The sequence below is a fragment of the Saccopteryx bilineata genome, chromosome X, assembly GCF_036850765.1.
Source record: "Saccopteryx bilineata isolate mSacBil1 chromosome X, mSacBil1_pri_phased_curated, whole genome shotgun sequence".
Lineage (NCBI taxonomy): Eukaryota > Metazoa > Chordata > Mammalia > Chiroptera > Emballonuridae > Saccopteryx > Saccopteryx bilineata.
Genome location: NC_089502.1, coordinates 73546813 through 73571453, shown reverse-complemented (window position 1 = coordinate 73571453; position 24641 = coordinate 73546813). Strand labels below are relative to the sequence as shown.

Below are 24641 nucleotides of genomic sequence, written 5' to 3'. Positions count from 1 at the left end.
AAAAAAACCTTAGGTAAATTTATATAATGGAGTACTATACAGCCATAAATAAGAAGGGAATCTTAACTTTCACAACAGCTTAAGTTGTGCTGGGGATTATTATGCTAAGTGAAACAAACCAGTCAGAAAAAGACATATACCATATGATTTCACTTGTATATGGAATCTAATGAACACAATAAACTGAGGAACAAAATAGAAACAGATGGCCAATAGGCATATGAAAAAATACTCAACATCACTAATCATTAGAGAAATGCAAATTAAAACCACAATGAGATATCACCTCACACCAGTCAGAATGGCGCTTATCAACAAAACAACACAGAATAAGTGCTGGCGAGGATGTGGAGAAAAGGGAACCCTCCTGCACTGCTGGTGGGAATGCAGACTGGTGCAGCCACTGTGGAAAACAGTATGGAGATTCCTCAAAAATCTGAAAATCGAACTGCCTTTTGACCCAGCTATCCCACTTTTAGGAATATACCCCAAGGACACCATAGAACGGCTCGAAAAGGAGAAATGCACCCGCATGTTTGTGACAGCATTGTTCACAATAGCGAAGATCTGGAAACAGCCCAAGTGTCCGTCAGAGGACGAGTGGATTAAAAAGCTTTGGTACATATATACTATGGAATACTACTCAGCCATAAGAAATGATGACATCGGATCATTTACAATAATATGGATGGACCTTGACAACATTATACGGAGTGAAATAAGTAAATCAGAAAAAAAAAAAAACTAAGATGAATCCATACATAGAAGGGACATAAAAATGAGACTCAGAGACATGAACAAGAATGTGATGGCAACAGGGGCGGGAGGTTGGGGGAGGGGGGAGGGGGTGAAGAAGGAGAGAGGGGTTAGGGGAGGGGAGGGGCACAAAGAAAACCAGATAGAAGATGACAGAAGACAATTTAACTTTGGGGGAGGGGTATACAGCACAATCAAATGTCAAAATAATCTAGAGATATTTTCTCTCAACATATGTACCCTGATTTATCAATGTCACTGCATTAAATTTAAAAAAAAAACTGAAAAAAAAAAGAAACAGAAGCAGGGTCGCAGGGAACAGATGGACAGCTTTTTAAAAAAATTTTTTTTAAATTTATTCATTTTAGGGAGGGAGAGAGAAAGAGAGAAGGGGGAGGAACAGGAAGCATCAACTCCCATATGTGCCTTGACCAGGCAAGCCAGGGTTTTGAACTGGCAACCTCAGTGTTTCCAGGTTGACGCTTTTATCCACTGTGCCACCACAGGTCAGGCTGGACAGCTTTTATTAACCTTGCAACTAAGCCCCAAAGCTGAACTATAATGAGAAGACACCCTCAAAGCCTCTCTTGGCCATTTTCTGTCTACGATACCGCTCACTTGCTTAGAGATAATAATTATCTCTATAAATAAAATTATATACGTATATGCCTGCTTCTACAACATGAAAAGTGTTTGGACATGTTGATCGATTTGGTAGTTGTCTTTCCAAAAGACTATTTTGGGTGGAGATAAAATTCATTTTGAGGAGCCCTGAGAGGTATTTCAAATAAGTAGTCACTCTGGTACTCCTTATGTACTAATGAGCTGTGTACATAGAAAACATGTAAATCATGGAATGCTTTGCAGGTGAAGCTGTTTCCCCAATAGGCAACTCTTTGCAAAGTGTTCCAGGCTGTTCAGAGCCAACTATGTACTAATATCGATGACTCTCCTGAATGACTGTAAGTATATCCCGTAGAATCTAGAAACAAATACTAATATTCCACTTTGTAATTTATAGTTTTAAAAAGCATCAATGTATTTGGCCTTTCTAATCACCATATTATCTCCATTTTATTTATTTAATTAGTTAGTTAGTTAGTTATTTTTTTTAAAACACTGATTTGAACAAATGTGGGTTTTCTTATTTTATTGATTCATTTTTAGAGAAGAGAGAGAGAGGGAGAGAGACAGACAGACAGACAGAGAGAAGGGGGGAGGAGCTGGAAGCATCAACTCCCATATGTGCCTTGACCAGGCAAGCCCAGGGTTTTGAACTGGCGACCTCAGCATTTCCAAGTTGATGCTTTATCCACTGCGCCACCACAGGTCAGGCTTATCTCCATTTTAAAGATGAAGAAATTGAGGCTGAGAGAGGTCAAATAAATTTCCTAAAGCTTAATCTACCACATAGCAACTAGTTTAAACATCTCGAAAGCTAATCAGAGGAAGGCTTACATATAGTATTCATTCTCTGTACCTATTCCCTGGAATGAGTCAGTAATCTCTGGAGTTATACTTCCTAGAACAGTGACTGTCTCCTTGAGGTAAACACCAGTCACATTCTGCTCCAAAAAGGGTCACTTATTGATGTTCTTAGCAAATTAGATGTCAAATGCTCACAGCATCGTAAAAGTGCTTGCTATTAGAGAATTACTTTCCTCTTATGGAATATGTGTGTAAAATTTTGCATTTCTCTAGAAACCTATAGAAACATACTAGATTGATGAAGAAATAAGCAAGAAAAGTTAGCAAGTGAAGATTGGGTCACATTGACATAGCTAAAATGGAGCTACCTTAGGGGAAGACATCTAAAGCCCAAATAAAGCCCTTTATTGTTTTATCTGGAATTCCAAGGAATAGAATCCTACTTTTATTTTCTATACTGGTTTTCCAGTTTGTATTCCCCATAGTATTTACTAATATGCATGTAGTTGAATGAAAGCTCATCTCTATTGTGTTCTTGGAATCCAATGGCTGAGATCTATAGTTCTTTATACTCAGGGTGAGGAGAGAAAAAACAGTAGGAACCAAAGTAAGGTAAAAAGGGTTCCAAGGGGGACAAGAAATTTTGTGGGACAGAACTAGAAAATGATGTCTGACTTCTTACAGAGCCACCTTATCTTCAGCCCCACAAGGTTCAATGTTCTATTCTGACTCGGAGGCTTATTTCTTTTTCCATATAAAAGTTACAGTTTTGCAATCTCCATCTAAACAAAATTACCTGAGTGTCTGGAAGCCACAACTCCCAACCCAAGTTAGTAAAGTCAGCCCAACAGGTTAATATAGCCACTTTCTTTCCTCCAATTCCTTGAATAAACCTGCAGTTCTAAAAAATCTTCCAGATTGGAGAGGACTTGGGGGACTGGGTAAGAAAGGAGAAATAATTAAGAAGTAAAAATCAGTAGTTTCAAAAATGGTTGTGGGGATGTAAAGTACATCACAGGGAATACAGCCAATAAATAATGTAATAACTATGTACAGTGCCAGGTGGGTACCTAAAATATTGGGAGGAAACATTTTGTAAATTAAAAAATGTCTAACCACTATGTTATACACCTTAAACTAATATAATATTTTCAACTGTAATTGAAAAATAAAAATAATTAAAAATTTTTTAATTTGCTTATCAAACAGGAAAGTGGCAGCTGGACTCTATCTTGCACCAGTAGTTGTAATCCTTTGTGACAATCTGTGTGAATTTACTTGTATTGTATGAGCTGAGTCTGCCATGCTTCCCTGAGTTCTGCTCTTGCTAGTTTTCTTATATCCCAACCCCTCATGGTTTTCTGATATCCACAGAAACTGATTTGTACCTGGATATCCCTTAAGGCCTTAGATCCCTACAATTCTATCTAAAATCAACTATTGGTTGTCCAGAACTCATTCACCTCTAATTATGAAGGGATCTTACTGCTTTTTAAAATACAAACCCAATACAATGCCAAGTCCTGTTAAGTAGATGAAGCTTGTTTTCTCTCCACAACGCTTCCTCTGCTTTCCTCTTAATTTGGCCCTTGGCTCCTCCAAGCTTGCTGCTTTGACGCTTTATCTAAGCCTTCCTATTACAGATAAGTAACTTATGTTAAAAACTTATTCTGGCCTGACCAGGTGGTGGTGCAGTGGATAGATCATTGGACTGGGACGCAGAAGACCCAGGTTCGAAACCCCGAGGTTGCCAGCTTGAGCTCAGGCTCATCTGGCTTGAGCACTGACTCACCAGCTTGAGCGCAGGGTCACTGGCTTGAGCATGGGATCATAGATATGACCCCATGTTCGCTAGCTTGAGCCCAAAAGTCAGTGGCACGAAGCCCAAGGTCGCTGGCTTGAATCCAAGCTCACTGGCTTGAGCAGGAGGTCACTTGTTCTGCTTTAGCCCCTGGGTCAAGGCACATATGAGAAAGCAATCAATGAATAACTAAGGAGATTAAGAAGCCCCAATGAAGAATTGATGTTTCTCATCTCTCTCCCTTCCTGTCTGTCCCTATGTGTCCCGCTCTCTGTCTCTGTAACAAAAAAAAAAGAACTTATTCCAAATCCCTTAGCCTTTCAAAATTTATGAAATTGCTGTTCTATTCATCCAGAGTCCTGCCAAAAGATATACTAACAACTGAATTCTAATAGTATTTCTTGAGAATGGCTGAATATGTCCCAGAAAAAGTCTTCCAAGGCAATTCTACATATGATGGGAGTTTCATACACTGTGACAGGTTATGTGTAGGGAGATACTTTCAAGTAGATGAGTCTTTCATAAATTCTTAAGTCATAGCACATGATTTTTGGTATCTATACAGCCCCCTGCCTCCTTTAAATTCCTCAAATGCATCTTCCATTCTGAAAGATCTGTCCATCACATGCTCCCACTCAACCCCTGCTCTTGGCCCAGTATTTCCACTAGTGGAAATGGGTCTTCAGAAAAACTTTTAAGTAAAAAAAAGTAATGCAGATAAATGTAACTTAAGTATATGTAAACATTCTAAATATCCCAAAATAGAGGTATGAGGAAACAAACAAAAAAACTGCAATTCTAGAAATCATATAAGCATCAGGGCAAAATCGAAAGAAAATATAAATGCATTTTAATTAATTATTGTGTTAAGGTGGTGGGCTTTAAGAAAGCTATTAGTGGAAAGTATAAATCTGCATATAGGTGATATAGTTTCACATGTTTAAGAATAAAGATTTTATCCCACCAGGCACAATACAATCCAGAAAAAAGTTTTCAATGCATTTAAAATAAAATCAGGTTCCAGAAAATTGAATGCTACCAAGGAGCTCAGACTAGCAGAGAAAGAAAAATTGAGCAAGTGTATTACTGAAAGACTAAGCAGAAAGTGGTAAGAACCACAAGAGAAGCACTTATGAAGCGTCTGCTGTAGGAGTACAGGACAAGGTGGGGTGCCTTTCAACGTGGTGAAGGCTTCAAGGAGGAGGGGGGGACTTTGAGGGAGGTATTGGAAGAAAGTATGATTTAAGAATATGGAGAAGTGTCTGTTCATGTCCTCTTCCCATTTTTTTAATTGGATTGTTTGTTGTTGAGTTTTATGAGTTCTTTGTATATTTTGGATATTAGGCCCTTATCTGAGCTGTTGTTTGAAAATATCATCTCCCATTTAGTTGGCTCTCTGTTTGTTTTGTTGTCAGTTTCTCTTGCTGTGCAAAAGCTTCTTAGTCTGATGTGGTCCCATTCATTTATCTTTGCCTTTACTTCCCTTGCCTTTGGAGTCAAATTCATAAAGTGCTCTTTATAACCAAGGTCCACGAGTTTAGTATCTATGTTTTCTTCTATGTAAGTTATTGTTTCAGGTCTTCTATTTAGGTCTTTGATCCATTTTGAATTAATTTTAGCACAAGGGGACAAACTGTAGTCGAGTTTCATTCTTTTGCATGTGGCTTTCCAGTTTTCCTAGCACCATTTTGCTGAAGAGGTTTTCTTTTCTCCATTGTGTGTTGTTGGCCCCTTTATCAAAAATTATTTGACCATATGTATATGGTTTTATTTCTGGACTTTCTATTCTGTTCCATTGGTCTGAGTGTCTATTTTTCTGCCAATACTATGCTGTTTTATCATGGCTCTATAATGTAAGTTGAAGGCAGGTATAATAAGGAGTGAAATAAGTAAATCAGAAAAAACTAAGAATATAAGATTTCATACATAGGTGGGACAAAAAAGTGAGACTCAGGGACATGGACAAGAGTGTGGTGGTTACTAGGGCAGGGGGGGGGTGGAGGAGAGAGAAGGGTGGAGGGAGCGGAGGGGCACAAAGGTAGAAGGTGACGAAAGACAATTTGACTTTGGGTGATGGTTATGCAACATAATTAAATGTCAGAATAACCTGGAGATGTTTTCTCTGAACCTATGTACCCTGATTGATCAATGTCATCCTATTAAAATTAATTTAAAAAAGAATATGGAGATGTGGAGAAAAGGCACTTGAGGCAAAAGGAGAAACCTGAGTAAATGTGAGGAAGGTGAAAAAGCGGGCATGCCATGGGATAACGGAATGGTTTGATTATATTGTGGTGCAGCCCCTTGAGGCATTTTGTTATCTTTGAGTGGAAAAAAATACTGATAATCTATTTTAGGAATAGAATGATAAACAGAAAACAATCAAGATGGAATAAAATTAGATAACACCTTTTTGGGGATTTTGATTTAAATATTTTAGTTTCTTCACAATTCTTTGTTTAAATATAATTTATTGATTTTTAGAGAGAGGAAGGGAGAGAGAGATAGAAACAGCAATCGGTTTCTGTATGTGCCTGACTTGGGATTGAACCAGCAACCTTTGCATAACAGGATGATGCTCTAACCCATGGAGCTATCTAGCAAGGGTTGCTTTTTTCTTTTTTAAAGACTGCAAAATATTCCATACTGTGGGCTATTATACCACATTTTTTAACTGCCCTACTGAAAGACATTTAGATCAGCAAGTACTTTTTTAATTTATTTTATTATTTTTAAAAATTAATTTTATTCATTGTGTTAACATGGATTCAAGTGTCCCACTGAATATAACATCCTCTCCCAACCCATGTCCCTCTTTACACCCCTTTTGCCCCCCACCCCCTAACTCCCGCCCCTCTTCCCTCTGGGATTTGCTGTCTTGTTATCTGTATCTCTGTGTTATGTATATATATAACTTCACTAACCCCTTCACAGAATTATTTCATTTGAGTTCTAATTTAAGCCAATTAGTTTTTGCATAATCTCTGTCTCATTTTTCAGGTATCCCTCTTATGATACGTATCACAGCAGTGTTTAATTTTTTGTTTCCACATAAACATCCCCCACTAGACTTGACATCTTTGAGGGAAGGACTGTATCTTATTCATCACTGATTTTCCAGCCTTAAGCAGAAAGTTTAGAATATACTTGCCTCACTGTGTGCTTATCTGTTGCTCCCTCTTGACTGAGACATTTTTCTTCATCTCTTTCTCCTTAACACTTAGAATAAAGTTGTTCATATAATAGCTGCTGAATGTTTGTTCGACTTAGATGACTTAGTTCCCTTCCTATTCTCTTAGTCTTCTGTGCTTTGGTTTCCTCATTGTAAACTAAGGAAAGTAAAAGTATCTACTACTTCATAGGGTTTTTATGATGATTAGCTAAGCACTTTGTGCTTAACACAGAAAATGTTCAGTAAATATACTGCTCACAAATTTTAGGGGATATTTCAAAATGAGTATGAAGTGATTAAAAAAAGGAAGCATTTGATTTTTTTTTATTAAACAAGAACTTCAGAAAAGAAAATGACAAGTTAAAGAAAGTGGTTTGATTATGCAAATGAGATGCAAAACCGACTTTTATTTCATTGGTGTAAATGCACTATACAAAAGGCTGAAAGTAGTGGAGAATCTGCACATTCCCTGACCCCCTAATGATTGTGATCAGTGTTTTAGCTGCTAAGATTATCATCATAATTATTGTTTTTGCTGTTGTTTTGATAAGGCTCCTAGAGCTGTTTGGTGACAGAGCCCTCAAACTGTGCCTCGGCCAGGGTTGTTCTTAGGGATGAGGAAGGGGAGCTATGCCAGCAGATTTTTTTTTCTCCTGTCCCATTACACTGCTTTCACTGCACTTAGATATGCTGTGCAGTGTTATGACTACAGCTGACTCTGGAGGGCATGCCCCTCAGAGTCCTTTAGGTCAGGGCCAGCTCATATTCACCTCTGGGCCCACACAAGACCTAACAAAGCACACACTTACTGAAAAAAAATGAACGAGAGAAAGCTACTCACCTGCAGTCTTTCTTCCCTGCCAGTAGACTATGAGTCTACAGATACCTAGAGTCTGGAATTGCCTCTAAGAGACAGAGCCAAGGGAGCTCTGTGCTGTCTGACTCTGTGGTGCCCACCATCCTTCTGACAATTCCTTTTAGATCTTTGTACTTTGTAATGAACATACCTGTAAGACTGAAAACCTGTTATATCCTGAATTATCTCTGAAATATGTCATTTGTCTGAAAAAAATTGTTATCACATTATCCATATAAATAGCAACATATAGATTAATTCACACTAGTATTTCTACAATGAAGTCATGGGACTGTGGAAATATACTATAATTTGATTTGGGACTGGTTTATTATTTGTGTCAACAGTGTTTGGTTTACCGTATTTTCAAAAGTCTGACAATATGCAAAGAAACTTCTAGTTGCCTTATCTCATGTAATTCTTTCTTTTGTATTTTTTTTGTATTTTTTTTTGAGGTTGGAAACAGGGAGGCAGTCAGACAGACTCCCGCATGTGCCTAAGATCCATCCGGCATGCCCACCAGGGGGCGATGCTCTGCTCATCTGGGGCGTCGCTCTGTTGCAATTAGAGCCATTCTAGCACCTGAGGCAGAGGCCACAGAGCCATCCTCAGCGCCCGGGCAAACCTTGCTCCAATGGAGCCTTGGCTGCGGGAGGGGAAGAGAGAGACAGAGAGGAAGGAGAGGAGGAGGGGTGGAGAAGCAGATGGGTGCCTCTCCTGTGTGCCTTGGCTGGAAATCGAATCTGGGACTCCTGCACGCCAGGCCAATGCTCTACCACTGAGCCAACCAGCCAGGGCCTCTCATGTAATTCTTACAACTTCTCCAGAGGGTGGCCATCACTATCATCATTTTATAGGTGATAAAACTAAGTAAGGCTTAGGGAGGAGATGTAATTTCCCAAGGTCACAGTTAACAAATTTTATACTCAAACCAAGTCTTTTACCACTATGTCAATAGGGCTTCTGGGTAGAAAGCACCTTAATATTTTTGTTGGGTTCAGTAGGTATATTTCCTACATCTAATCTCTGTTCCTATGGAACTATAGTTTGAACCTAAACTTGTTGGCTACTCTTCATCAAGTTGAAAAAGAGACAAAGAAAACACTTTGCACCCAACACAAGCTACAGAGGACGTCTGGGGGAGTCACAGAGGCTGTGCAGCTCAGGTGGCAGAAGAGGCCTTGCAGGAGGGCAGCAAGTAGGAGGCCTTCAGTTGTAAGCAACACAACACTGTCTGTATTCTGAAGCTGAGCAGAATTAAGGAACTTAAAGGACTGCATATCCACTTATTGATGGGACCTGGGAACCCTTGGCAGGGTGCTAACCCTCTTCTACACATAGGGTTTTGGACAAGATTTGAGGATGTCTTAGGGAGCGGTTAGTGATAAGACGTATGTTACATGCTGGTTTTGGTTTGCAGGTTTCTAAAAGGTTCAAAATGGAAGACTAGAGTGGGGGTAAAGGGATGTAAAGTCAATCTATGGTAAGTGGGGTGAATTTTGGTATATCACCAGAGTTTCATTTTAAACACAGTAGCATCATAGGCTAAACTAAAGCCTTTTTTTTTTAAAGAAATGCTTCCCCACCAAAAATAAATAAATCAAGCAAAACAAAAACACTACAACCGAACTGCATTCCTTTAATGGGTCCAAAGCATTAATAATGTAGGAGACAGCATTCTAAATAAAATATAATCTGGCTTGGTTTTTAAAAATTGCCAACCAACTTCAGGAAAAGAAGCCTCAAAAATGTATTTACACAGGTGTTGTCTCAAGTTTCTATTGAATCTGGCTTTAACATATTTTAAGACATGCCTCCAGCTGGACAGGGAAACCAAAAGCTGAAGTACGTGGTGGATAATTTATGACCTTTGTTAGTGTTTCTCCTGGCCTGTGGCTATAGACCTGAATTTACCAGGGAGATCAGAAAAATCTTGTTGGAGATGAAGAGACACAGAGAGCTGGAATTCAGGCAAGGCAATGAATCCAAGCTTGCTAGGCTGTCTGGGAAGTGTTACTCATAGTGCCCTTGGAGCCAAGGAAGAAAAGAAAGAGATTGGTCTTTGCCATATTCTTATACAAATGATATTGGTGTTTCTGATCACTAGTTAAGTGACACTGTATAGTAGTGGTCATCGGGGAACATTGTACCAAACCTAGGCCTTTTCAACCAGAGGACTGCCACAAATATTTCTCATTTTTCCTTTCTGCCTATTTAGGGGACACCATAAGAATGTGTGCCAATGACCAAGGCTTCACTCCAAGAGAAGGATCTGAAAGTTACTAGGCAGCAGGAACTGTGTTATACATCGTTTGGTTCTTACAATAGCCCTGTGAGTTATTACTCTTCTTGCAGAACCAGAGAAAAGTTAAGTGACTTGATCAAGGTCATATATCTATTAAGTTTTTGCACTAAGGATTTAACTCAGGTCTGCTTATTCTCCAAGACTGATTAATAAAAAGTGAACCACTGACCAATGGGCAAATCTGGAGTATCTACAGTTTTAGACATTTATTATTAAATATTTAGAGTGTTAGAGATTTATTGCTAAAATCTTTGAAATCATTTAGTCCAATTTATTTTATTATTCACATGGTGATTTTGAGATGCAAATAGGAAATGAGACATACTAAAGCCACACAGTAAATCAATGGCAGAACCAGAGCCTGATTTGGTGCTTTAGCACTGCATCTTGTTCTACTACCTAGATAGCAGCCTGCTTCCAAAAATCCCAGAGAATAGAGTTTAGACATCAATGCAAAATTCAGCATGGAGGAGAAGCAAATACAAAAAGCTTATTGAAGGCAGGTCAGTGGACCTGATCCATCAGCTGAAGTTTCCCTCAACTACCTCTGGACTCCACAGTGTTCCCCACACAAACCTCCTGTCTTCATGAAGACCTGTTTTTGGCAGATCTGTAACTCAGCTGGCCACCTGGGCCTTACTTCCTATGAGACAGAGGTTTTCTATAACACTTAGTATCAGAGTTCTCAATGTCCTTCCTCTTTACCATGTGAAGTATATGTGGCATCCATCAAAACTTATTTGTATATATTTCATAGTTACTCATATGTTTCAGTATGTGATATATTTTCAACATCTCTTCTGGGTATTGCAATGGGAAGTGATCTACTACATCAACATAAAAAAGTATTCTCTTTCTATCTTTCTTCTGTTCATTTAAAAACAAACAAAAAACAAACAAAAAACAAACAAAAATACTAAGACATAGAGACAACCAGACGAGGCCTTCTAGAGAAGCAGACATGAAAGTTGTGACTGGCCAACTCTGAGAAATGGTTAAAATGAAATGATTTAGGAAGTTTCTAAATACTAGGAGACAAGAAAAAGTGAATTTGAATATGCAGATTTGCAAGCACAGGAACCACCATCTAAAAGCAGGAATTAATAAACTATAGTCCACAAGCCAAATCCAGTGTGCTGCTTTTTTTTGTGCTGCTTATTTTTTATGGCTCAAGTGTTGGGGATGATTTTTAGATTTTAAATGTTTGAAAAAAATATCAAAAGAATTACTGTATTTAATAGCACATGCAAATTAAATGAAATACAAATTTCAAGCTCCATAAAGTTTTACTGGCATACAGCCACACCTAGGAGTTTACATATTGTTTAGGGCTGCTTCCACACTTTCACAAAGGCAGAGTTAAATATCTAGGGGCGGGCAAATGTAGGTTTACAGTTCTGAGTACACAAAACACAGTTTCTGTATTATTACTTATTAGTTATTGTATTATTTTCCATATGAGCAACTTTACCCATACTTTTGTCCACCCCTGTATTCACTACATGGCCTCTTACAGAAAAAGTTTGCCAATCCCTGAATTAAAGTCTGGCTATTGCATTTATGAAAACCAGAGACGAGGGATGGGGTTGGGGGCTGGGTGAAAAAGGTTGAGGAATTAAGCAAAGGAAAAAAAAACTTATAGACACAGACAGCAGTATGAGATTGCAAGAAAAGGGGGATGGGAGAGATAGAAGAGGGTATAAGGGGGATAAATAGTGATGGAAAGAGAATTGATGTGGGGTGGTGAACACACTGTGCAATGTACAGATGACGTGTTATAGAACTGTACACCTGTACATTAATTTTATTAATCAATGTCACCCTAATAAATTCAATTTAAGAATCCTTAAAACAAATAAAAAATTCAGAGATAGATAAAAGATAAGAGAAGCTTTGTGAAAAGATCTCTTGGACGTGTGCAATTATGATCAATCAAGTCTTTGCCCAAAGATATCTGATCAAGCCTCCATTGAGGCTGTAGGCAGATACTCCTAGCATAGTTAACTTGCCTCTGAGAAACATTATCCCAAAATTCAGAGGGTGAAAGAACACTGATATGCTCAAAAATTCCAAATAAGTAACATTCTATTCCGCATGAGTTGAAGTGGGAAAGAGTAGGTTTAAAGGACAGAAAGAGTTCAATGAGGGTTCACTTACATTTCTTCCCTCACAAAAACCTGGGACAAGAGAGAGAATCAAAGCCATACTTACATAAAATTTGCCAAAGATACTAAATTGGGACATATTGTAAACATCAGTGAGGATGGTGTAATTCGTTGAGTTCCTAAATGTAAACTACAGTTTTAATTTATGATGTGTACCAAACAGTGCTCCATGTGTACAAAACAAGTGGATGTACAATCTCCAATGTTTTACTAGAAAATGTCTGAAAAATAGTAAAATTCTTGTGCACATCATGCACATGATGAATTAATTAACTCTCTTTGAAACATGATGAGGTAGAGATGGAGATTCATATCCTGATTTTCCAGATGAGAAAGTGGAAAAGAATGGAAGTTATCCAGGCATGGTCACAATGCTGGGGGAAAAGGAAATCTCAAAGTATGAGTTTTAACAGTCCATCCACAGTGCACTCTCTCAAATGACTCTATTCCTATGTAAAGACTGATTTTTAAGAGAATGGCAGCTAGGATTTTCCATCCATTAGGAAAGCAAAACCCAAAGTATATACAGATAAAAATGCACATGTGTTTGCTTAAATATAGTGATGACGTTTGTAATTTGTAGAATTGTCTAAAAATTTTAAGCTAAAAGAACATTTAACAATATCTAGTTTAAGTCTTTCGTTTTACAGATAGGGAAAACAGAGGTTCAAAGGTGGAAACTTCATATCCCAGATCACAAAACTAAAGAGTCTCCGGGACCCTACTTCTGCATATAGGCATAACTTTCCTTAGACTTCCTGGCATTTTAGATAGTATCCAACATGCTTTACCCTTTCACCTACCTGCACATGCCACCCACTCTTCCAGGTAGTTGATTTTCTTCACGCGTGTTTCTAACCCACAAAACATCCCCCAAATACTCATGCATTTTTACTCGTGTGTGTGCATGTACACACACACACGCACACACACACACACACACACACACACAGTTTCATTCTTTCACTAAGTTTCCATCAACCAGATTTTAGGGACTTTACCTTATGGCCTAGTACCATTATCTTCTACCTCAAAAAGTTCCAATGCTTCCCTGACTAGCCTCAGCTTCATACCAACCTCCCAGTATTATGGACAATGAGAAAAAGTGGCACTCTCTCCTGTCCTTTTGCTTCAACAGGAAAACCTGGCTATATCACAATCAACTGTGTGCTAAGCCTTGCACCAATGACAGCATTAAAACCTCATGCTTTATGAACTATCAAAGCTAGAAATGGATTTCTGTCTGACATGCCAGGCTTTTAAGTCTTGTACCTGTGCCCAGTCCAGAGATTTCTGAAACCATGAATAAAATGTTAATCAATACTATGAATACTCACTCTGAGTTAACTGACAATGACAAACAAGAGAGTAACAGAAAGATTTGTTTCCACTCTCTTCAGACAAGTAGAATTCCAAGTTTGAACAAGGCAGATTCAGAAACACACCTCCAGAAAGGCCACCTGGGCGATAATGATGAATTGTAAAAATGGAGAAAAAACCCAAATCAGTAAATGTTCTCTGAGGGTAATAAGACATCCTCCACCTTCAGAGATAAAAATGACCGTAAACTCCAGCCAACAAGTTTTACAGATGGGAAGAGAGTGAAAACACCAATATTTTTTTCTTTGTTTTGTGTATTTTAAAAAACATCTTATCTTGTCCTTCAAAGGGCTTAGAAATGGAACCTGAAGTCTACATTCCAAAGGAACCAATGGGCTTCATAGCTCTGCAAGCAATCCATTGTTTATTTTTCATATTTCAAGCAGTCAAGACATTTGGCCCCACAAACTCACAATGGCTCATTTTCTCAAAGTTTCCCTAACTTAAGTGATTCTAGGGTCTGGAGTATTGGAGACCTTAATGGATTTTAATGTGTTTTGTACCTTGAGTGACTGTCCCTCTCCCTTTCCTCTTCCTTCTTTTCAAATAGCCCAAGATTCATGTCATAGGAGAGTTCATCCCAGGTAGCCTTCCTTGTTGGCTGCCTTTCTGCCTGCCTCTGTCCTTACTTCTTCAGAAAGCTCCCACATAGAATATGTTATGACAGCATAATCTTCCCTTTCATAATATGGTTGATCATTTCTTCTGTTTTCCAAAAACAGCAATATCATGACACAAATTTGTAAAATTCATGGGCAGCATCAAATACTATGTAATTTATCTATTGAATTTGTTTGTTTGTGTGTTGCTCTCTTGCTAGCTGATATAACTACTATTACTGTGGTGCCCGGGCTTACTGACACACAAGCTGTAGATGGTGTTCTGCTTCATTCTTTGCTCAGTAGTCAGAGTTTATTGGATGACAGGGTATGGGGAAGAGGCAGATACTCACTGAGGAAGGGGAGGCATCTGAAGATTTTGAATCTGCTCCTCACTTCCTTTTCTGATAGCCATCCTTCTGTAAGTACTCTTAAGAAAGTAAGGCAATGCTCTCTGTGTTACTTTCCAAACTGCCTAGGCCTAGGCACTGGGGCCCTAGACCTTATTCTAGCCTGGCATAAGCAATGACAATGGGCCATTCAGGGGTATGAGTGAAACATGCAACGTGTTTTCAGTAATACGAAGTACTGTTTCCTTGTTGCTTTAAAGACTGTAAAACAATAGTAATAGCTGTCCATTATGTAGGTATTCCTGACAATTGGCCAAAATAATGGAAATGCAATCATCATTCCAACTGGCTATCAGGGAAAAGACCAGTCAGGGACACCCAATTTTTTCCTTTTCTGTAGATGTCAAGAACTTTCTGGTGCTTTTGGTGGATGTCATCATATTCTTGGTGAAAGGTGTGGCTTTACATGGATGCCACTTTAAAATTGTCCACAGGGTTTGTAGCCCTTAAATAAAAAAGATTGTCTATTTGGGTTCTGACATGAAACTCAACATTTTTGGGGCAATAAGATGGAAGAAATGGGTCTCATAAGGAAGCACTTCCTTCATAGAAAGTGGGGGAAGGAGTAGATACTGGTGTTTAGCAACTGGGTTTGCTCCCTGACCCAGCATCTTTGTTCACAAATTGTTCATCAGTGTTCCTTTGAGAAGGAAGCTGTTATCACAGGATAAGGAAAAATGGCTTAGGCTCAAGTTTCCTGGAAGGGAAGGAGGCCCTATCATGTATAGAATGTCTGGAAATGGGAGTTTCTTTTTAGGATTTAGGCTGAGCACCTCTGGGGGCTGAGCAGACAAGGAGTGTTCAAAGCTAAATAAAATAAGAGCCAGGGCTCCTGTTGATATAGGCAAATATAAGAAGTAACTTAGTAGAGCGTTGGCCTGGCATGTGGAACTCCTGGGTTCAATTCCCAATCAGGGCACACAAGAGAAGCACCTATCTCTTCTCCGCCCTTCCCCCTCTCTTTTTTCTCTTTCTTTCTCTTCCCTTCCCACAGCCAAGGCTCCATGGGAGCAAAGTTGACCTGGGCACTGAGGTTGGCTCCATGGCCTCCACCTCAGGCGCTAGAATGGCTCTGGTTGCAATGGAGCAATAGCCCAGATGGGCAGAGCATCATCCCCTGGTGGACAAGCTGGCTGGATCCTGGTCAGGCATATGCAGGAGTCTGTCTCTCTGCCTCTCCGCTTCTCACTTCATAAAAATATGAAAAAAAGTAACTTAGCTTGGGGTTTGGTAGCAATGGGAGGCCCCAACGACAGGTCTTTGGAGAGAAGTATAAAAGTACTTCATCATTTTGGACTATTCTGTACCTGGGAGCTAATAATGCAAAGGGGCTTCAAGGAGGCGGCAGCATAAGGGAGAATGTACATAGACTAATGGTCTGTTTAACAGTGAGAACACTTCCTTTCTGGGTCTGAGACCAGGGAAACTTTGCTAAGAAACAGTTTTGTATTCACCAGGAAGTACCAGGCTGGGAACACAGTTGGGGTATCTCTACTTATCAATTCTCTAATAAGGATAATTCTTCCCTCAGTAGGCATCAGAGTGGAACACAAGCAGGGAGGAAATTAAAGCTTTTCAAATCATTAGTTTTTCGTTCATTCCTAAGACCTGCCAAGCTCTCAGCACCAGCTGGGACCATCATCATTGCCTACATTGCCTGTACTACTAACGCTGCCAAAGCCAGGGGACCAGCAAATATGAAAACTTGCTTCTTTAGGCTCTTAGATTCTTTCAGAAAGCCATGCCACTGACCAGGTCCCTGAGATGATAAAATCCTGAGGCCTAGAAAATTGGTGCCTTTCTCTAGAAAATAAAGGAGAAAGGGGAACAGAAATGAGTGTGCAAGACTCTTTACCTTCAGCAGCTCTTTTAAAGAAGACTTTGCAGCTTCCACAAGTGAGAGCTCCATAATGACAGCCAGAAGCTTCATCCCCACATATCAGGCAGGTCTTCTGGGGTGGAAAATAATAGTCAATGGGTAGAGCATGGTCCCTGGCAGTGTCCAAACTGGAAAAACACAAGAGAAATAGTGCAATACACATCAGTGGTTGGCAGAAATAGGACAGTAGAAGTCTGAGGTCTTGAAGAGTAAACTAAATGTGTACATTATTATTATTCATTGCTTAATACAGTCAGTGTGGAATTGAATTTTCCTGGAAATGCTCCTAGGGATAATGTTTGTAGGTTTCCTGTCACATAGGCAAGTTCTCTGGGATTAGCCAATTTTATGAGCTATATCTACATGAAGGAAGGATGAAGGCAGAAAGCTGACGTTTAAGGTATTCAACTTAAGGTGATGGTCAGGGAACAATTTCAGAGCAAATAAATGATATGAACCCAGTCTATGATCTTACCTTAGCCAAAAAGAACTATGGCAAACTAGATTAAATATCAACATAGCTTTATGCATTTTGCTCTAGAGTTTGAGCCTCACTCTCATCTGTAAAAAAGAATAGAATCACCCATGCTACTGAGCTGTTGTAAACAATGATATATATTATTCAAAAGGATAAAAAGCCCTTGAAAGAATACAAGTGAGGGATTATAATTAGTATTATCATACTAGTCTTCTTTGGTCTTTTTTCCTATTCCTCACTTTCCTTAAGCGTCTTCTAGATCACATGGAATGATCCCAACCTCATTCTACAACAGAATCCCTATGCCTGAAGCTCTTGTTGAGAAATGATATACAGTTATTCTTAAAATATTTTAGGTTATCATCTCAACGCTTGCCCGTTACAATACTCACAGGTTTTTTGGGCTAAGATTGAGCTTTAGAGGTCACTTAGTCTAACTGCCTATTTCTGAGAAGATACATGTCTGAGTCATTCTAGGTAGATGTGAAGAAGAGGGGCAGAGAACTGTTCTTAAAACCTTAATGGAATGGGTAATTCTCCCATAGTAATTAATTTAAGTTTTAACAAATTTCACATGGGTTTTCATGTTTTTCTCTCCTATGTCTTATATCTAAGCATTAAACAAAACAAATGATTTCTTGGATTAATTTGCCTCAGGTAGACAACCATTGACTGTATTCTCATCTACAGGAATACAGCCACTATTATTTTAAATTTATTTTTAAATTTATTGTGTTGACATGGTTTCAAGTGTCCCATTCAGTATAGCATCATCTACATACCACATAGTGACTCCCATGCTCCATGTAAAGTCTCTTTCCACCCCAATTTCTGGCTATTGTTACCCTGTTGTCTGTATATATGTGTTATGTATACATGTTTTTTGGTTATTCCCTTCACCTTCTTTGTTGCCGTCCTCTCTTTTTCCTTCCTTCTGACAGCTGTCTATCTGTTCCCTGTGACCCTGCCTCTGTTGTTATTTTGTTCCTCAGTGTATTGTGTTCATTAGAGTCCACATATAAATGAGATAATATGATATCTGTCTTTCTCTGCCTGGCTTATTTCATTCAGCACAATATTGTCCATCTATGCTGTAGGAAAAGGTAAAATTTCCTTTTTTTTATTCAGTGAGAGGAGGGTAGGCAGAGAGACAGAGTCGTGCATGTGCCCTGACTAGGATACACCCAACAAGCCCACTAGGGGGTGATACTCTGCCCATCTGGAGCATTGCTTCGTTGCTCAGCAACTTAGCTCTTCTTAGCACCTGAGGCAGAGACCATGAAGCTACCCTCAGAGCCTGAGGCCAAATCGCTCCTATTAAGCCATGGCTACAGAATGGGGAAAGAGAGAGAGAGAGAGAGAAGAGGGGGGGCTGGCAAAGGAGATGGGCACTTCTTCTGTGTGCCCTGACCGGGAATTGAACCCAGAATATCCACATGCCAGGCCGACACTCTACCACTCAGTCAACTGGCCAGGGCCAATTTCTTTAATTTTTATAGCTGTGGAGTATTCCATTGTATAAATGTACCACAGCTTTTTTATCCACTCATCTATTGATGGGAACTTGGGCTGTTTCTAGATCTTGGCTATTGTAAATAATGCTGCAATAAAAATGCACATCTTCTTTTAAATTAGTGTTTTGGGGTTCTTAGCATATATTCCTAGAATTGGGATGTATGGGTCATAGCGTAGAGCCATTTTTAATTTTTTCAAGAAAGTCAATACTGTTTTCCACTAGCCACTATTATTATTTTATTTTATTATTTTTTTAGTGAGAGAGAGAGAGAGAGAGAGAGAGAGATAGGCAAACAGAAAAAGAGAGAGATAAGAAGCATCAACTTGTTTTTGAGGCACTTAGTTGTTCATTGATTGCTTCCTCATATGTGCCTTGACTGGGAGTGCTCCAGCTAAGCCAGTAACCCTTGCTCAAGCCAGAGACCTTGAGCACAAGCCAACAACCTTGGGTTTCAAGCCAGAGACTAGGGGGTCATGTTAATGATCCCATGCTCAAGCCAGTGACCCTATGCTCAAACTGGTGGGCCTTCACTCAAGAAGGATGAGCCTGTACTCAAGCCGGTGAACCTGGGGTTTCAAACCTAGGTCGTCAGCATCCCAGGTCTATGCTCTATTCACTGTGCCACCATCTGATCAGGCAAGTCACTATTTTTTTATGAGTACTTTCTTACTAAGAAAAGATAATAAGCCCTAATGGCACTTTGTTTGCTGTGTGTGTGTGTGGGGGGGGGGTTATTTCAATACTATAAAACTCTGTGAGGCAATATTTTCCCCTTATATTAATGAAGAATGTCAGACTCAAAGAGGAAAATCTCAGGACTATTTGACACCAAAGTCAGGATTAGCTGACTCCAAATCCAACACAGTTTCCATTTCATTTCTTTATTGTCTTCTGGCTATCCACCCTCACTTTTATGATTATTGGTTTTTCAATAATCATGTTCAGCACAGTCATCATAACAACAGCAACAAAAAATCATGAAAGGATTTCTTCTCTTCAAACTACCAGTGAGCAGCCCTGGCAGGGGAAGAACAAAGAAAGCTTTCACTTAGACTACACTTGACAAGAATTTTACCCTAGAACATAAATATTAATTTTTATTCAAGTCTCAGATACAACAGAAAGCACTCAAAAAGTTCTGAGGTTATGAAAATCCAGCAACTGGCTGTGTTGGCCTGTCTTTTCTCCCTATAAGCATTCTCTTTATTATCCTAACTGGAAAGTTAGCAGGAATTTGTCCACCATAACCAAGACCAGTAAGGTGACAAATTCCAAATGGAAAGAGTTTCATTTTCCATATACAAATGTTCCAAACTAAGTCTCTCATTTCTTTGATGAAAATTGTTATTTTGGGGGGTAAAAATTATACTTCCCCAACCTCATTCACAAAACAAGGGGAATAAGCAGAAGTTTCTTCTTTTCTTTTTTTTGCAAATATCTTCATCTTCTTTCAACTTTTTGACTTCTGTAACCAATACAAACAGTTCAAATAAAATCAGAATGATGTAAACTTAGGCACTCTATGTGCCACATCATTTCACATACATAATCTCATTTAATCTTTGCACCAACTCTTTCAGGTAGCTCTGTATTTTCCCTATATTGTAGGAGAGGAAACTAATGCTCAGGAAAATTAAGTGAACTTGTTCAAGATCACTCATCTAGTAAGTGAAAATACAATGATTCCATCTTAGGTAAGTCTGACTCCAAAGTGTGGATTTGTAATCCATGAGTAAACATGTTGTGGGACTGGAGGTTGAAATTAGACAGACTGATTCAATTCAACTCTTACAAGCTAGTCCTAAGGACCAGTTACAAGGCCAGATGCTGAAGATACGGTATTGATCAATAAATAAATTATCTTTGCCTCTAATCAACTTACTCTCTAGAAGTGAAGAAAGACAAGAAGTAAAGAACTGTAAAATAGCACACTAGATGATTTAATAAAGCAGAATACAGATCATTACAAATGAGAAAAGCACCTCAAAGACAGGAATGTTATTGTGAAGGACATAAAAGTATATATGGGTAAATGAAATGATAATGATGATAGTGACATAATTGTCATCCATTATTAGTATACGATTGCAAAATAAATATTAGATAAACAAAATAGAAACCTACATAAAGTAAATAAGAAGTCTTTTGGAAAGTGTCTTTAAGAAATAGAAATTTTCATCTATACTAAAATTTAAAATACATTCATTTTAAAAAGAATATAATCAATTTTATAATTAATTCTTAAAGACTAAAGAAGGTCATCAACATTTTTATTTGATATGAGTTTAGCAAAATTACATTTTGCACAAAAATAACTATAAAAGGGGAGAAATAGGAGAAATATTGAAGAAGAAATAATGAATTTTAAAATCTGAACTTTATTTAACTATAACTCATTTGGACCAGAGATCTGTGACATCTTCTGTCCTTACCAGGTCAATTTCTACCTATGTCCTCCTTATTCTCTGAGATAAAATATTTTAGACAGCACTCCCACTGACCCTGGTCTAGTAAGGTCAAAGGGCTCATTGTAGTTCTAACTCATAGGCTGATCTTTGGGCACTGAAAATGAAAATTCTAAGAGTTGTCTCTCTCCCAGGTTTAAATCCTAGAGAAGCTCATGCACATTGGACCATAAGGCATGTGTGAAAATGAGCATCCTTGTTTTTAAAATAGAAATGATAAACATCCACTGACAGGAGAGAGGATAAAAAAATCATGATACATTCATTCAATAAAATACAGCTCAGCAATAAAAGAAACAGAGTATAGCTACATATAGTTGAATCTCACAATTTAATGTTGCATAAAAGACATAACTCATAAAAGATTACATACAATATGATTCTATTACATAATATTCAAAAAGAAGCAAAAGTAAACAATATATATGTGAAAACAAAAATTCAAGGGAATAATAAACTTTAATATAGGATAGTTGTTTCTTCTGAGGGGAAGCTGCAGGTAATGATATAAAGAAGGAGAAATCAAGTTGATTTATGCATCCATTTACATAAACTTAGTAAGATACTACATACCAGGTACCATTCTATGTAATAGGGTTGGAGCAGTGAAGAAAAAAAAGGTATTAATGTTCTTAATCAGGGCCAAGAGTGTTTGTTTTATTAGTATGCTGTACAATACATGTTGCATATATTCTTTTGTATGGCTATCACAGCACATAATAAAAGGAAATTTAAAAAAGAAAACCTCAGAAGTTTCTAATATCCTCCTAACTAACATCCTAACTGCAAGTACACAGAGGTTTGCTTGGAGAATAAGTACAGAATTTGCATGAGACATTGTGTTTCTTCCTGCCTCCCCTGGGTTACACTCTCACTTATTATCCTGACGCAGGGCATTCAGTTTTATGAGACTAAAGCAAAACCACTGCTGCATAAAATGGAAATTTTCCAAACCAGAACACCATTTCCTATTCTCCAACACTTTCACAATTAATTAAATAAAAGTGTATTACAGACATCAGTTCAATCATGGGAAAGTTGGGCTCAGAAACGCTCAGCACCCAGCTGTAATCTCAGTCCCTCAATCTCACTCTCTTTCTGTCCCTCCCTCTCTCTCTATGATTTGCAGATATCTTAAAGGGTCTGGCTAACTTAAGGAAGCCCCCCAGTGATTATTAAAGCAGGGTAAAATAAAGAAGAAATAGGTTAATTTTCCTTGTTTGGGTGAGGAATATGAATTCAAAAGAGTTTTGAACCAGCCAGGCCTGGATTGAATCTTGCTTCTAACATTGAACCTTGGGCTCAGTCATTAGGGCTCTCTGAGCTTCATTTGCCTCATCTGGAGACTGGAAATATTTTTTATCCCAGAAGACTCCTCTGAGAATTACAACCAATAATACACATTAAGCCCTTCCCTCTGCCTGCCACATGGTAGCTGCAATCTTAATCTAGGTTGCTTCACTTTGTCTTACCATAAAAAAGGGAAATGTATAATATCCTTAAAATAAAAAGTGATCATTTTTGGCTAGACAAGCTTTTAGGGAAAGTAAAGACAAGTAGAGAAAGAAAGAAAAAAACTAGGTATGTAAAAGCTTATCTTTTTCATATATACCTCTGTACTTTTCAAACAAGAAAGATTTAAGAAAAACCACCAAACATCTTTATAGAGCATCACATTTTTTCCTGATGCTTACTAATTTAAAATATTGTTCTTAATCACATTATGGAATATAATGACTTTAAGGAATATTTCAGTGGAGAAATTGGGAAAGTAATGGCATAATACTGGTAGCTTCTTTTCCTACTGCCAGCTTGAGATTTGAAATTTGATGAATGTGCAAGAGGACAGTCATGTTTTCTTTTAAAAGTATTACCTGACTTTATTTCATAGCTCTCTAATTCTGTTTAGTGAGGCCTTTTGTTGAAGTGAAAATATACATAAGTAGAAAGTCTGGTTTTCATGTTAATCTCTGCTACTTTCTAACAGAATGACCTTAAACAAGTCATTTGACTTCAATTTCTTTGCATGTAAAATGGATAAAGAAATAACAGAACTCGCTGGACCAGTAGTGGTGCAGTGGATAGAGCATTGACCGGGGACACTGAGGTTCTATATTTGAAACCCTGAGATTCCTGGTTTGAGTGCGGTTTCATTGGCTTGAGCATAAGCTTGATGGTTTGGGTGCGAGATCATCAAAATGATCCCAAGGTCATTGGCTTGAGCCCAAGATCACTGAGTTGAGCAAGGGTCACTGGTTCAACTGGAGCCTCATCCTGGTCAAGGCACATATGAGAAACAATCAATGAGCAACCAAAGTGCTATAACTACGAGTTGATATTTCTCATCTCTCTCTCTCTGCCCACCCCTCTTTTGCACGTGCACATGTGCATGCATTTAAAAGAAAAGAAAAAGAAGTAACAGAACTCAACTCTGGTCAAGATTGTAGTATAGGTAAACATGGTAATTGTTTCCTCCCAAAACCACATCACAATTACAGCTAAACTATAGAACTATTATTCAGAACCGTCTGAAATCTAGTTGAATGGAAATCTTGCAATTAGGGATTTAAAAAGGAAGCTACATTGAGACTGGTAGGAGTGGAAATGCAGAACAGGTTGCTCCTACATCCACATATGGTGGATAATCAGATGTGATATCTTGACTGCATAGGTTTCCCAAGAGGAGCGAGAGGTCCTAGCCACAACAGGCTCCCACAACTTCTGGCTGTAAAACCAGTGTAAATTGAGGCTGAAGAAGATGGAGGTCTGCTGAAGTCCCCAGGCAGCTCTGCTTATAGGGCACATGCATAGACACTCTGACTCACTTCCTCTGAGCCCCAGAGCTGAGGCAGGATCTTGAAAAGAACTAAGGACATACAGGGAAGAACTAAATTATTTGGCATTAGGACAAGAGCTGAGGAGGGGGCACGGACTTCTGCCAGAAAAAAGTCCTGGCAGAGGCCATAGTTCTTATTCTGAGAGCACCATCTTCCCACGCCCACAGAGCTAGCAGGTGGGCACCATATCTGAGTTTCCATCAATCTGGCTCACATTATTTGCTCCTCGGGTGATTTCCTGAGACCCTGCCCCACCCAAATAGCTGGCTCCCCCAAACCATTTCTAGTGGTTTTTCTACACAAATGGCCTCTCTTGCTTCATGCTTTGAACTTTTCTAAAATCTCTCAAACAAGCAGCATCAGGACTTTGTGTACCCCATGCCTCTTCCTAAGTATCTCTAGGTCCAGCACAAGCAACAGCTGGCTTTGGTTCACAGCGTGGCCTCTCTGGGCACCTCTAAGCCCAGCACAAGTAGCAGCCATCTGCATTTCACTCTGTAGCTGGTGTCAGGTGGCCCCAGTCAGGGCACAAAGAATAGCTGACCGTACACTTCCTGGGAGGCCCCAGAACCAGTAGACCTAGTGGAGAACTTC

The 24641-nt window shown here is 38.8% G+C and overlaps 1 protein-coding gene across 3 annotated transcripts in view; it reads right to left on the bottom strand.

Annotated features, from left to right (window-relative positions):
- The window catches only part of AR (androgen receptor), a 264781-nt gene that overhangs the window by 97595 nt on the left and 142545 nt on the right, over positions 1–24641 (bottom strand). For all 3 annotated transcript variants that reach the window (XM_066248912.1, XM_066248914.1, XM_066248913.1), the window contains one exon: positions 16728–16879. In XM_066248912.1, the coding sequence (XP_066105009.1) occupies positions 16728–16879 (152 nt within the window). The remainder of the gene's footprint in view (positions 1–16727; positions 16880–24641) is intronic.